The 14,980-nt window shown below is 49.0% G+C and overlaps 1 protein-coding gene across 1 annotated transcript; it reads left to right on the top strand.

Annotated features, from left to right (window-relative positions):
* Nucleotides 1-4,530: 4,530 nt before the first annotated feature.
* On the top strand, nt 4,531-13,452 carry LOC119391293 (sodium-dependent dicarboxylate transporter SdcS). The gene is made up of 6 exons (XM_037658972.2): nt 4,531-4,568; nt 7,105-7,262; nt 9,813-9,928; nt 10,711-10,860; nt 11,777-12,251; nt 13,385-13,452. The coding sequence occupies exons 1-6, from the start codon at nt 4,531-4,533 to the stop codon at nt 13,450-13,452; spliced, it is 1,005 nt and encodes a 334-aa protein (XP_037514900.2).
* Nucleotides 13,453-14,980: the final 1,528 nt, after the last annotated feature.

Below are 14,980 nucleotides of genomic sequence, written 5' to 3'. Positions count from 1 at the left end.
TAATGAGGATGATTTAAATAGTTCTGGCTGGGGTAGCATTGTATAGCAATTACATTTAGTTTATTGAAATAGATATTTACAATTTGCAGGTTTATGTGACTGTGCAACTAGTTATTTTTGTGCACGAAGGCCTGAAGTGCTGATGAAGTTATTTAAGACCAACCCATGTACCAACCTATGAACACCTTATTACACAGGCGTTAAATGTGACTAAATAAAAAGGAATGGCGTCCAGTATTCACAGGCGTTGTATTATTTACGCTATAATTTTTTGCAAACCAATATCAAAGCCAGTCGTATTCAGGGGGAGGCTGGGCAAATATCATTAGCGAACATTGCCGGACAATAGAAAAGTGACCTTGCCAACAAAAAGTTTTGTGAAACGATGTGGGAACATGTGTCAGGGAGGAACTGGGATTAACTTTGGTCTCATGGGACGCTTCACGGAAAAACAGTGCAAATTTCTGTAATACGAGCGTTTCTACAGGCTGCCCAAAATAAAGAAATCTTGCACCTCCTGACTGCTTGATATACAACTAGCAACCTCTTGATATGGCAACCTTCTATATTTGCGTCGTGAACACCAACCATTATTTTATGTGAACTTCAGATCATACGAATACGCATTCTATAATAATGATTGTTTATTATAATATTAACTAAAACAGTATTTCCTATACATATTACAAAACGCCTGCTACAAAACGTGCCCAATAAAGATCCCTTAACGACCCGTGTTTATCCACTGCTGGGCCTACATCTTCGCTGCCATAGCTTCTGCAATGGAGTGGAAAACAATATACGCTAAGCCAGCATACAACCATATGAATGCTCCATTTACACGCCGATGTGTTGCCACAAAGTCTTCCGGGCCCGTATTCACAAAAAATTGTGCTGAAAATTTTCGCAAGAGAACAGTTTCAGCCAATGACGATGAGAGACATATTAGCGAAGCCGGCTGACTAATGGGAGAACGCACTTGCGAAATAGAGGTTTTGTGAATTCGGCCCATGATGTTCATTCGCCACAAGCGATCAAAGAGCCCATTCCAGAGCCACGCCCATTTTTCCGCTGCCATTTCTATAGGTGCGGAACATGCGGAGGCTATATCCTTTCGTGGCCGCCGTGTGCGTGTCAAGGCGAGGAAAGAGCCTTGGAAGATCTCAGGACTTGTCTAGCTGCAGTCATGGTGCACTCTAAGAAAAAAAAAGAGTATGCGTGACTCTTTTCGGAGAGTTCTGACTTGCCACGTATAGGACTCTCTTTAAATAGTCACGGTGACTCTCTTGGTGGGTCAGGGTCGGCTCGCTCTAGGAGAGTCCCCTGACCCTCTAGGAAGAGTGGAAAGACTCTCATCCGGAGGATCACGTTACCACTTATAGGGAGTCAGACGACTTTTGCCGGTAACGCTCCTGGGGGGGTCAAGGGACCCACACCGAAGCATCAAGCGACTCCACAAGTATTTTAAGCTACTCATTGAACCCTTGCTCTACTTTTGCGCGACTACTGTTGAAAATAGTGGAGTATTCACTTTAAGCAAGTGCAATAATTTTTGCCGTTCTGCCCAGCGACTGTAAAAAAAGAATGGTTCAGTTTTAGCATTATTTAAAAAAAACTCGTCAAAACAACACATATTTTCCAGCAAAGTTATATAGAAAGCGCGAAAAGATGGTCTGTGATTTCCAATTAAGAAGTTTGGGTATTCCTCATTTACATGCTTCTACGAGTATAGCCAACTAAAATGTGTGGCTGTGATGTGCACAGTGTCATATGGTGCTAAATGAACAGCAGAAATCGCCATCATGTTTCCATATTTATTCCTTGTGATTAAGAATAAATCAAAAAGTGGCGACAGCTTGAGGCATCAGACTTGTGGCTTGCTAGGTTGTCGCTCCTGTCCAGCGTGAGCACCATGAAAAACGGTATCTGAAAAGCAGAACGTGATATTATGATGAGAAAATGAAATTGCAGTAAAGGTTTGCAAAACCTACACAATAAGTGGTTCACACAGACATAATAAAGGCTAACAACAAAACAACAAAGCACATCCTCCGGCAGCCAGGGGCATGCCGTGAGCGGTTATTGACCGCATGTTTTACAAACGTAACCCATCCTTAAATACTCAGATAAACAGATGCGAGTACTAGGGCCCGAACGACACCCAGCGCGTGCGTACGCCGTCTACGTCGAGATCAGACATGTCATATGCTAGAATTAGCGCACATAACTCCCATAATCACGTACACTCACTCGATTCTGTTATAGCGCCCAACGTCATCGCAGTGTATGCAAACCACGAAAACAGCAAACAGAAACGAGGGAAAAGAGTGCACGCCGGCGGCCGCAAGAACGCCCGCCGTCGAAAGTCTCGAGCTTTTTCACTTTACCGGCGAGGCGTGTCCAACTTGAATGACTACCGCGTACGTTCTGGAAGCCACTGTACTATATCTGCACCTCAAACTACCGTCTTTAAGCCAACAAAAACCATTACATATAGTGCGTCTGAGCGTTCTGTACACAGGCTTTCTTTTTTCCGCGTTCCCACGCGTGGAAGCACGCTGCACACTCAAGGTCGATGGAAATGTTATTATGAAGTAGACTAAAGTGCATCTCAAAACGACATCTTGCACCTTCAGTAGTGCAGACACGACGTGCGATCAGCAAGAAATGACCCTCGATTATTTTTTGCATCGCTCACTTTATGGGAGCTTGTACAGCAACGCGCATAACGATGGCAACTCGTTAACTGACAGCTCTAGTTGGGCATCCGCAATAGCCCCGCGGATACAGGCTACTGTTGGAAATGGCTGGCAGATTCCGCAGAGCTGCTGCAGACGCCCAGCTAAAGCTGTATAATTAGTACCTACGAAAGCAGTACACTCACCGTTAACTGGTGCCCGTTGTCGGTGTCCGCAGCTCCATGAATATTCGACCTCCAAGCGTCACTTCGTGCGCGGAGCCGGCGTCAACACCACCGAAGACGCGCAACCAACACAACCACACAACCACGCAACGCATTCCAATAGACCAGGAGACTGAGACTGACTGAGACGACTGAGAGAGGAGAATGGCGCGCCACGGCGCCACCCCGGCGCCAACCCCGTCTGCGTCGCCGAGCAAGGCGCCACAACGGCGCCAAAGGGCGAGCGTGCGATATGTATGGCGTATACGGCGGCTCTTCCGTATACCGAAGCCAATCGAAACGCGCTTCAGGAGGGTCCAGTGACTCCTTCCCAAATGCGAACTCTTTTTCTCTGCCTGTACCTTCCAAAAGGGGTCAGATGGACACCCGAAGAGAGTCACGGTTCCATGACCCTCTTTTGACTCTCTTTTTTCTTAGTGTGGACGGAAGCGGCTGTGTATGGTGGGACACACACCGCGCGAGGAAAGTAGCCAATAAAAGGATAAGGCGCAGCCAATCTGACTGCAGGTCTTCTTTCTCGAGCACCGTTGCAATCACAAGCACGGGCACCACAAGCGACGGGACTTGGCGCTGTGGTTGTCGGCCAAGCACCACTGTCTACGGTAAGAAAGCCAATGAATCAAGGGCTCGTTTCGTTTTTTTTTCAGCACAGCCTAATGAAACCCTATCCCCCATACTTTCCTTCGTTTCAATGTCTGTTTCATTAGATTGTGTCTAATACGTGCACTGTCTTTCTCAGAAAGAACGCATGCCAATAACGAGTTCAGGTTGAACGAAAATTCTTTTATTCAACGCAGTAAATTAGAAATTCTTAAGCTAGAAACAGTCATTCGTTTTTAAGCGAATACGTAATCTCTTGTAGCTTTTGTCAGCCGTCGTCTTAATTACCTAGGGAGAAGTTGAAGACCTTCTCGCCACCTTCCTCTACTTTGTGCGCTTTTCACCAAGGCTCAACGAAAGAATAGCGACAACGGGGACGGCAACGCTGTTTTCTGTCACTCCTGGTTAAGAGCTCCTCCTAGAATGGTGGCTGCGCCCGTCCGATTAGCGGATGCTTGTCGGCGTGGTAGTCTACCATCCGCGGCGGCTTCCTCAGCACCCGCACCAGTCACAACAACTGTTGGATGAGTGCCTTGTTCTGTCACGGCTCCTTTCCCGTCATCGCGTCGCGTGTCCCCTTCCGTCGCCAGAAGAGACTCGAGGATCCAGGTCGACGCTACAGAGTGGCCACTGCTCGGGAAAGAGGGGCTTGCGAATATTTTCCTCGGATTACTCACGTCCTTGTGGGGCGGCGAATTACGGGAGGTCTATTCCGTCTTGGCAGAAGCCGTCATGGCGAAGGGGAAGGCCGTTTTCGTAGTCACCGATGTAGTCTTCGATTTCAGAGGAGACAGACAGTCGGCATCCATCGCGCAGGTCAGTCCTGTCTTCGTTAGCAGCGGGATTCTGCTTGGCACACCTGGTCTTGTCTGCGGGCGCTTCCATCTGGGCGGACTTGTGCTCCCCTACCGAGGCTATTTAGGGCACAAGCTCGTAGCCTGGGGTCGCAGTCTACAACGGCTGTCGACTTGTCCCGCTGTGTTCGCGCTCCACGAGAAGCGACAAATATGTCGCTAGGACAGCTTCTGGAGAAGAGCCACGACAAGTGAGAGGTCACCTGCCAAGGAAGAAGGAAGGCACAGCCAAGGATACTCCCGTCTTGAGACCCATTTGATCTGGCTGTAGATGGTGTTGTAACCGGCAATACAAGGAACCGGCCTGCAAGGGACGCTCATCAGCGTACCTGCCATACGCTGTCCGCGTTCCACAGGAACGCGGGAAATCACCTGGTGCGCTGCGAGGAACGCGCATCGGCGGGCCTGTTATACGCTGTCGGCGTCTAGCGCGTGCTCGGACCGAGATAAAAGGAGCGCGTCGGGAGTGCGCTGGGGGCTTTGGCTGGGGACTCACTGGCCTTCGCTCGCCCTCTCGTCTCGCTCTGGGCCCTTGTGATGTTAAGGCGCGTCTCTACGCCTTGGTTATTAAACTTCCTGTATATATGTAAATTAAACAGGTTTTCTTCTTGTACGTGAGAAGCCTCGCAAGATGCCTTCTTCGCCGGAGCCTGGGTGCCAGCCTCAACCTCTCCTCGGGCACATCAACTGGTTGGCAGCGGCGGGATCGGTTCGTGTTCTTTCCTGGTACCGATGCTGGTGAGTGCTCACTTTCCGTAGAGATTCTACCAGGTGTTTTGGATAGATGGTGATGTTTATCCCAAGGGCTGCTTTGTGAAGGCTTGGGTTTATTAGAGGTACCTTCACGGCAGTTTGAGCAACGGAAGTCTGCACGGAGTGGCCATGGATTTGAACAAATTGAGAAAACCGGATTTAGTGCTTTTGTGCGAGGAGCTGGGGATTGAAGTGGCGACTATACATAGAAAGCCACATTTAATACAGGCAGTTAAGGACTCTGGCGCGGATGAAGAGGAGCTTGCCGAGTGCTGGGAGCTAATTCAGGAGAGGATAAAAAGGGCACAAGAAGACGAAGAGCGAGAGACCATCAGGCGTAAAGCAGAAGCTGCAAGTCAAGAAAGGGAGCTGGAAAGACTGCGACTTGAGCTTCAGATCGTAAAAGCGAAACGTGCCAGTAGTCAGGATGCAGAAAATGTAGGGATTCAGGATAGACCGTGCGAGAGTAACATTAAATGCGCGGCTGAGCTAGGTGATGAGTACAGCGTCTGTCGCCATTCAGGGAAAGCACGCGTTCGTCCACATAGCAAACTGCCTCACAAAGATTGCCCTGAGGGTCAAAACGATTCCTACAAGGAAGAGGTAGAATTGCCCCTGTATAGCTGCACTGAAGGAGCACAGAAAGGTTTTTTGGCTACTGGCGGCCACTTTAGTAAAGAAAGCTTTGAGCTGGTGGCCGCCGATTCTGGTATACCGCCAATTGCGGTAACAGGCGTCACAATCACGGCCGAAGACCAGGTGAATGACTCGCTAGTAAAGAACGACAGATTGACTTCTCGGTTTAGTGCAGTTGCCATTTTTTCGAGTGAGCAGAAAAAGAGCGCGCAGTCACTCGTCAATGGAGAAAGTATACAGTCGGATGTGCTGTCGTCAATATAGGCACCGTACAGTCGAGTTTTCCAGTGCGACTGCAGCGCCAGAATGCAAAACCTAGCGGACAAAAAACGCAATAATGAGACGGGGTTGATCAAAATGGAACGCGATGTGCGCGTCTCCCTCTCTGAATGAGTGGGCGGACTGCGGCCGGGATACACGGGGGACGCGTTCGCGCATCTGTTTTCTGCGTGCCCCTAACGGCCAATGCCAGCGAACTTGGGACGGGCCAGTGCGAGCAACGCAGCTCCCTCTGGTCAGTGTACGGTGCCTATACAGAAATGTTGATGGGCAGGACGGCCAAAATGGAACGGTCAATTGTAGGGAGCACTATGATAAAGCTGGAGAAAGCGACATAGGAGAAAATAACAGATTGTCAGTGCACAGCTGCTTCAGCGGCGAGGAAGCTGATGCATTTTCTGTGGTGTCTGGGGTTTCAGAGGGCACTTTCTCAGATATTTTGTCTATTAGATCTTGAGCCAGAGGAAGGCGTTCGCATGCAGGTAGGGGTCGTTCGGACGCTCCTGTCTCCATGCGACCGGAGACAAATCCTGCGGTTTGGATCCCCTCTTTTCTGCACCGAGGATAGAAATTCTGTGAAGCGTCCGGGTCTTTTCATGCGGATTTGCAGACACACGTCTCAAAGAGCACACTTCAAAGCGTCTTTCTGTCTCGGGTCTGGTCAGCATGTGAAAAGTTTCACCCGTCTGGTTTGGGACGCTATCACCTAAGCGTCGATTCAGCTGGCCACCACCATGCAGGCTTCTGCTGTGCCACAAATTAAGATAGGAGCCTCGCAGTAACGTAAACCTGGTGGATCTCGGGAGAGCTGAGTGTTCTCAGCGTTGTTGTTGGGTTTGAGCGCGTCGCTTCCCGCTTAAGCCAGGCAGAAATCCAGCTACAACTACTGAACTCACAGCGGAAGATAGAGGACACTATTAACTAGCCACTGCGGACTGGCCTTTCTGCAGCGCTTCGTGCCTTGATCAGTGGATGCAGCGGCGACCGGGCCTCTGCAGCTGTGAACAGTCCCATGCTGTGACCAAGCGTGTGTTTGCTGTGGTTCGTTGCGACGTCCAGGTGTGCCTTCCGTAACACGGGCTGTGTGGTGCGCGTCTCTGTGTTGTGGTGGACAATCAGTGTGACGCCTATGGAGATGTGCAACGGCCACTTCAGGGAGCAGTGCCACTGCAGCCCTTACGTGACCTCTTCGGGCGGCGGACGAGCTGTTGTAACCGGCAATACAAGGAACCGGCCTGCAAGGGACGCTCATCAGCGTACCTGCCATACGCTGTCCGCGTTCCACAGGAACGCGGGAAATCACCTGGTGCGCTGCGAGGAACGCGCATCGGCGGGCCTGTTATACGCTGTCGGCGTCTAGCGCGTGCTCGGACCGAGATAAAAGGAGCGCGTCGGGAGTGCGCTGGGGACTCACTGGCCTTCGCTCGCCCTCTCGTCTCGCTCTGGGCCTTTGTGATGTTAAGGCGCGTCTCTACGCCTTGGTTATTAAACTTCCTGTATATATGTAAATTAAACAGGTTTTCTTGTTGTACGTGAGAAGCCTCGCAAGATCCCTTCTTCGCCGGAGCCTGGGTGCCAGCCTCAACCTCTCCTCGGGCACATCAATGGCAACAATCGGTTAACTTCAAAGGAGAGAAACGTAGTCAAAGGAAAGTTGATCGCTTGGTCGTTTGCTGTACCTCGGTGCCGTGGCTAAACGAGGGCTAGTGGATCCTCTGTGGGATCTGGTTCTGGCTGGCGCCAATAATGTTAAGATGGTTGGCAACCGCTTCTACGAAGGATACGTCATATTCTGGTGAGGATGACGACAGTACTGTTATAGATTGGTTTAGGTTTTGATTTCGAAACCTGCTCCCTTGCCCTGATGGGGCGCATTAACATTGTATATATACCACTTGTCGCTGTGTCGCTATTACAATGAGTCTTTCGCTCGGCACTCGGCTGCGTCCGTTCTGTCTGCGTCGGGGCCGCCGTCCCGGCGTGCACCCGGTACTTCGTTCCCGACGCCACAAGTACCCCATATCGTTGTCCATGCCCACAAGAGGGGAATGTTCGTTTGAAATAAAATATGAATAATTTAGTAAATAGAGGACAACAGAATAGTGATGGAGAGAAAAAGAGCAAAACGTAAATCACGTATGTGTGATCGAAGGTAACCAGAAGAGCTTCCCAATATTATGTTCTTGAGTACACCGTTGCAATAATGAAATTGAATGAAATGAAATAATGAAATAATGAATGGCAATAATTGTGGCATAGAAACTAGGAAATGCAAGAAAGAAAAAAGCGTGAAAGAAAACAACCATAAAGATGTTCCAAAGCAATAAAAAGTTAGTATGTGGGAATTGAACGTAAGCTACGGCATATATATTGAAAAAAAAAAAGCAATGAATGGGTGTAAATTTCTGGACGAAGATACACAACTACAAAAGTTCGACCGCTAGAAACCTTATGGGGTCTCTTGCAGTTGCTTTTATCTCTTTGACTTTCTTAAACAACGTTAGAACCTCGAAAACGAGCATATTTCCGTGGCGAGATTCCTTTATCGATGCGATTTTTGCAAGCCCATATATAGTGGGTACGAACCACGATATGGAAGCAGAACTAAAACACGCGACGGAGGCGCGGTGCACGCGCGAATGGTCGTAGCCCCGGCGCGTGGTTCTCGCGACGCGATCGCCTGGTCTACGTGGTCACTTCGACGCGCCTTCGTGCTGCGGGATCGACACTGGACTGCGTGTACAAATGCTGTCTTTGAAGAACAGAGGTACGTATCGTTCGAGGTATTCGAGCGCTTCATTCCTATCTCTTCGCCGTGTTCTTTGTAGTGAGTTTTTTTTTTCTTCTTGAATCAGCAGCAGGGGCATTTAAGGAGATATGGCGTTATGCTGCCGTAAAGAGAGAGAAAGAGAGGTATAGAGCGAGAGAGAGAAAGAGATCGGTAAGAAAAAATCCGTTATTTTCTGCAGCTGTTTAGGGTAGTTGCTAAGCGCTCAAGGTTGGGGAGAGCAGAAAGGAGGAAGGGGTTGGCCATTCTTAAACGGGGAAGCGGCGAGGTGGGAGTAACCACATAGGGTCGCAATGTGGCCACATTTCCGTGCATTGTTCTGTTACTAAGCGCTGTGTGTTCACCCTCTCTTCACATAAGCTGAAATGTCACGACAATTAAACACCATAACAAGTATGCTCTTCGTCCGTACACCATACACAAATTCCTGCAAATGCCATTGGGAAAGGACACACTCTGCGCTCTCAACATCTCAAAGCTAACTTTCTAAACCAAGCCGATGTTAAAAAATAACGCTCAAGTCAAGCACCGCTATCGTGTTATCACTATTATAGCCTCAAACACTAATTTCAAATGTTAAACACACACACACACAAAATAAACTCGATCACTCGACAATTATCATTCACCATTGTTGGCGTTTTGCATTCCAAAATCCAGACATGATCATGAGAGGCGCCGTAGTGGAGGGATCAAGAAATTTTGACCATCTGGTGTTCTTTGACGTGCACATAAATCTGAGTACACGAGCCTCAAGCATTCAGCCTCCGTCGAAATGCGGCCGCCATGGCCGTGATTCGATCCCGCGACCTTCAAGTCAGCAGTCGAGTACCATAACCACTAGACTACCGTGGTGGGTTACTTGACATTTCACTGTCGTCTATTGAAGCAGGTGAATCAATACCCGATTTAGGATAGTGTATCTGAGTATACAACATGGGGTCACTGTCATTTACCTGAATGGCATCTTCTTTTGTAGTTCGCGCAGTGTCCGCCTATGTGACAGCGAAACAGCGATGGTTCGACGGGACGCAGATGTTGGTGGCGTATTTGGCGCCCATTTACCTCGCACCCCTGCTCCTACCAGGAACCACGGTTCGTAGAAACGTTTTGCTTGTATTGCATTTTTTTTTCTCTCGCTATCATAGTGTGCCTTGAAGATGTTGCATATCTTCTCGACGCAGGCTGCGTCCCTTTTTCCATTTTTTTCCCTCACTTTGCTAAGCCCTGTCTCGTACATAGTCGCATACGAAGGTTTGGCGGGCGGCTACAAAAGCATATTTAATTACAACGTGAATGAAACGTGATAAAGTACTAACAAAGAACTGCGTAAAATGTATCAAAGAACTAGGACACAACACACGTTGTGTTGTCTTTCTTCAGTATTGCTGTCGCCTGCGGCTTAGTATTTCGTTTGGTTCTTTTGCACTGCAAGTAATCGCACTAAACAGAATATGCTTGGGAAGCTGTGTAGAAGTAGTGTGGTCGTAAACGCGCACGTTTGCATCGCTGTTTCGTAGAGTGGCTATTTCGAATCTGCAACGCTTTCTGCGGAACATAGACTTCATATATTGCAGCTGCAACTTGCTACCGCATGGTTAAGTGGAATTTCATATTCGAGCACATTCGTGCTTCCAATATAAGTGTCCACGTGCGGGCATGCGCTTTGGCAACCAGGTGGCGAAGAATCTAAAACTTCAACCAGATGTCCGCATGCTTGCTGCCCCAATAAATAGATAGTCCATCACAGGGACTCACACAGGGTCACAGCTTTAGAAGAGACGACATCTTGCTTTGACAGCCTTTTTCACGATTCATAAGGAGAACTGTGCTGTAAAGTCGTATAGTGAAGCTACGAACACGATCCCGTTTCTCAGGAAGGTCGCTGCGCCTACTGCATGCTGATCGTGTTCGAGTTCTGGGTGCTGAACGTGATCCCGGCGCCCATGGCGTCGTCGGTGCCCTTGGTGCTGCTGCCGCTGCTGGGCGTCATGGACCCGAACCTCGCGGCCGGACATTACATGAATGTACGTGAGCTGCGTGCACTGTATTCTTGAAGTCGAGCAATTGTCTTCGATATGCTCGCAATTCGCATGATTTATACGAGCATGCGTGTGGCAGCACGACGCAGCGTTCCTGAATGACTTCTTTTTTTTGTTGCTTGCGGGGGACAGATGTCATCTTGCGATCGGACATCCTTGTGCGCGTCCGCAAACGCTGCCCGGCTCATGGTGTTCGAAAGGTGGGACGATTTAAAGCTTCCCTGAATGATGTCTTTAACATCGACCAACCTCTAAAGCCCGCTTTATGGTTATTGCGCTGCCGACACTTTGTTTGGCTTAAGCAACAAGTAGAGTTTTGTCGGAGGCGCTTATTCGCTGGAAGCACGCAAGCCGGCACTCGATGTATACGCCAGGGAGGGGAGAAGGAGGGGCGGAAGCGATAGATGCTCAGAAAGGAAGAGGCGTCGTCTACGCCTCACCGGAACTGGTTACCTGTACTGCACTTTTGGGGAAGGAAGAATGGGAGAAAAATCAAGGCCATTCTTCCCTGCAAAGTGGATGACCGGCCGGGCTATAAAAATCGTGGTAAGAACATGTGGGCCGCGTCCGGCCAACACCACCGAACATTGTGTGCCGGAGAGGCCGATCATAAGCGGCAGGCTGGACGGGACGACGCGTGCCGCCAATTGGAGAAGGCGGCGAAGAGACGCGAGTACCATACCACCAAACTGCAAGGAGCATAGTCGAAGTTAGAGAAGCTTACGATTCGCCGCGTCTCTAACGTTGCCAATCGCGGTCAAGTCGTCAAAATACAGTCTATCACGCACAACACAACTAAATCCGAAATGTTGATCCATAAAGTCTCTCTTCAACCATCTTTTAAGACCAATCAATGAAGCTTTCTTGATTCCAATCCAGTACATAAGTCCCCCAAACGCAGGAGACGATGCTGTTCATCGTGGGCGTGGTCCTGCTTGCGCTGGCCATGGAAGGGACCAACATGTACAGCCGCGTGGCGCTCGCAATTCTTGGCGCGGGCGGCGCCGGCGTCAAGGCCGTGTTCACGGCGCTCATGGCGCTCGCCTTCTGCGGCACGCTGCTCTTCGAGAACGTCCTGTCGACGCTCATCGTGATGCCCGTCGTCGAGTGCACCATCGTCGAGATCGAGAACGACGCCCTGACGAGTGCTCGGCGACGGCGCATGCTGCGCAGGGCCTCGATACTGGCGCGCCTCGCGAACCAGCCCGAGGTGGAGCCGTCCAACCATCGGTTGCCGGCACTCATGGGCTCGGCACCGCAGCTCGTCGGTGCCGAAGGGCTTCCCCAGACGTCTCGTCGCAGCAGTCGCAGCAGCCGCGACATCTTACGGACGCCCGATTCGGGACAGTCGTCCACCTACGGCAAGGGAGCATTAGGTGCGTTGGATGAGGATGTTGAAAAAGGAAGAAGTGTACTTTAAGCTATCCTGAACCAACCCTTCGCTCGGTAAGCAACTGCAGACTTTGACCAAAATGGCGCGGTCGCGCGCTCTGTCTCGACTGACATGAGTAGACTGTTCCTACCCTTGTACTTGCTGTTCGCACCGCTTGCTTCGCGGCGAGGCTACAGGCAGCACAAAAACCGCTTCGGTCACTGGAGCGGCCGTATTCTCTTACGTCAGCGTTTTGTAGAATTGTGCGATATCGGATTTTGATGGAATTAGCTGCTAGCGCTACTTTGTGTACCATTCTAATTTGTTGCTGTCGGATTGATTGCTTCGCCCTTGCGGGGAAACTGTGACTTTTTTTTTCGATGCGTTAGATTCATTAAAATTACTTATGTGAGTCCGAGAAAAATATTTAAAAATTAAGAAAGAGCTACTGTTGGGGTGGACAGTGTCTGCGTTTCCTGTCCTGACTTCAATGTCCTTGGCTCCGGAGGAACAGGACAGCGCCGGTTCCAGGTGTCTATGCTATAAGAATCTGCCAGCTGGCGTCGGCTGACAGCCTCTATAGCGGTCATTCCACGCGCTGTGTTTGTAAAAGTAGTGCTTCAACTATGTGCTCCAATTCGCAAAATTTGGCTGCGACGTTCACAGGTCCGTCCTGTATCTGCGTGATATGTTCTCTTAGTAAGCCAGACGAGTGGTTAAACGCTGTTTGAAAGGCAAATTGTAATGAAATTCAGGACAACGGAAAAAGCTGCAGTTTCAGACGTATAGCCAACGTAGGGAAACCTCATTACATACATCTAAGGAGTAACCAAAAACACGCAAATAAAAGCGGCGATTACCGCTTTTCGAAAATAGAACTGTCTTTAGGTCATGATCTCCTTGACGCGCCATTATACCACCTAGCTGTTCTTGGCACCCCTCTTATTTAAAACGACACCAGAATGGCTCAGGTAAAAGAGAAAAAAAAAGGAAACGTAATTTCAGAGAATTGCGCGCAGTGTGTGCGTCTTTGTATAACGTTTATCCAACGCGACGAAAAAAAAAAGCTTCGGTTTGTGCAAGGTTCAATTAGAGCGTTCGAAGTGCCATTCCTTCTTGCGTTGCTGTTGTCCGCAGGTAGTCGCAAAAGGAGCAGCGTGATCACAGTCGACTTCGCTGCCAAGCTTGAACAGGAGTCGCAGTGAGTGGCTTATCGGCGCATTCGTTGTGCGGAAGGAAATGGTTTAAGCACTTCTTCTACAGGCTCACAACTTCGCTGTTGCTTTTCCACTGGCGTTATTTCGGGTCAATAATACAGCTCTCGGTACACCAACCAGTAGTCCTAGGGTCCGACAAAGTTTTATGCATTTGCGTAGTAAACAATGCTATGTCTCTCGAAAGAAGGAGTTGGAATCTTATACAACAGTTTCTCCACAAACCCATCGACGACGAGGATATATTGCAGTGGTTCTTGGCGTTCAGGCGTGCCGATAGCCTAAGGGAAAGGCCTGGGCTTTCTGGTATAGTGTGTCGCCACACGACTGTTTACAAGATGGCGGAAAAGCTTGACTGTGGCGCAAAATACATGTATCTTGGACTACAGTCAAGTATATCTAAGCAGACCAAGCCCCAACTCGCCCAAAAGAAAGTAATTTTGCAAGTATTTTTGGTCATGGATGTGATACCTGTTACAGGCAACTGCCCCACTGAGTTGAGCGCCGAAGGAAATTTGAAACACATAGAAGATGCGTCTATGTAGGTAAAATGTCTCTCTGCTGCTGGCTTCTAATTACTGTACTGAGTGCATCGAAAGGTAGAAAGGCAGCAGAAATGCGCAGTGAGTTATCGCAAGAGCGATGAATAGCCGTATCGTGTAAAAGATAGTATGATGACTCGAGCTATGTTGTTCTTGTTCATAGTAACAGAGTGTAGTAGTGAAAATATGAGGCTGGACACACGGGAAGAAGTAAACAAAGCAAACATCTCTCGATCACTCAAGTTTCTTAAAAAGTGCATACACGTTAATATTAATACACCGCATATTAGGACCCGTAACGAAAAACAACTGGCATCGGAGAGTTTATCGATGACAACACGGTAACCCGCTAAGCATCAAGCATTACGCGTCGAATTCTAGAAGAGAAGTGAACAGTGCTTATCTGAAACGCACACTAATAAACTTTTAATTTTGACTTCACATCACTCCCTCTGTCTGCCGCAAATTATCCCATAATGTCCCCGTTCGTGTAAAGCGTATTTGAACCCACAATGACCGTATATACGCTCTTTTTGTCTCTTCTTTACTTGCACTCTAAGGAAAAAAAGATAAGAGGTGTCCCCTGACACTTCTTTGCTCCACATATGACTCACATGTATAACTCTCTTTACAGAGTCACGCTCTCTTTTGCAAGGTCGTGTGTCCCACGACTTTCCTAGAGAGAGTCAACGTGACTTTCTGAAGAGAGTTATACACCCCACGACTCGTCTAAAGAGAGTCAACGTGGCTACCTAAAGAGCACCTGTGAAAGTCACATGTGCTGCAAAGAAGATAGTCAAGAGAGTGACATGTGTTGCAAAGAGAGTCAACGTGCCTGCCTAAAGAGCACATTTGAGAGTCACATGTGAGAGTCACATGTGTTGCAAAGAAGCGTCAAAGGACGCCTCTTTTTTCTTGGAGTGCGGGTGAAGATCGTATCAAGATTTGCCTTGCCTTCGCGCGTGTTCGCCGAATGA

The sequence above is a fragment of the Rhipicephalus sanguineus genome, chromosome 4 (assembly GCF_013339695.2).
Source record: "Rhipicephalus sanguineus isolate Rsan-2018 chromosome 4, BIME_Rsan_1.4, whole genome shotgun sequence".
NCBI lineage: Eukaryota > Metazoa > Arthropoda > Arachnida > Ixodida > Ixodidae > Rhipicephalus > Rhipicephalus sanguineus.
The sequence above is the reverse complement of the archived record's forward strand: the minus strand, read 5'-3'. Positions and strand labels throughout refer to the sequence as shown.

Bases quoted from the DNA above. Each gene is read 5' to 3' on its own strand.
- LOC119391293 (XM_037658972.2), top strand. From the start codon at position 4,531: ATGTCGCTAGGACAGCTTCTGGAGAAGAGCCACGACAA. The intron at 9,929-10,710 runs GTTCGTAGAAAC...CCCGTTTCTCAG, and splicing joins TGCTCCTACCAGGAACCACG to GAAGGTCGCTGCGCCTACTG. The intron at 12,252-13,384 runs GTGCGTTGGATG...TGTTGTCCGCAG, and splicing joins CTACGGCAAGGGAGCATTAG to GTAGTCGCAAAAGGAGCAGC.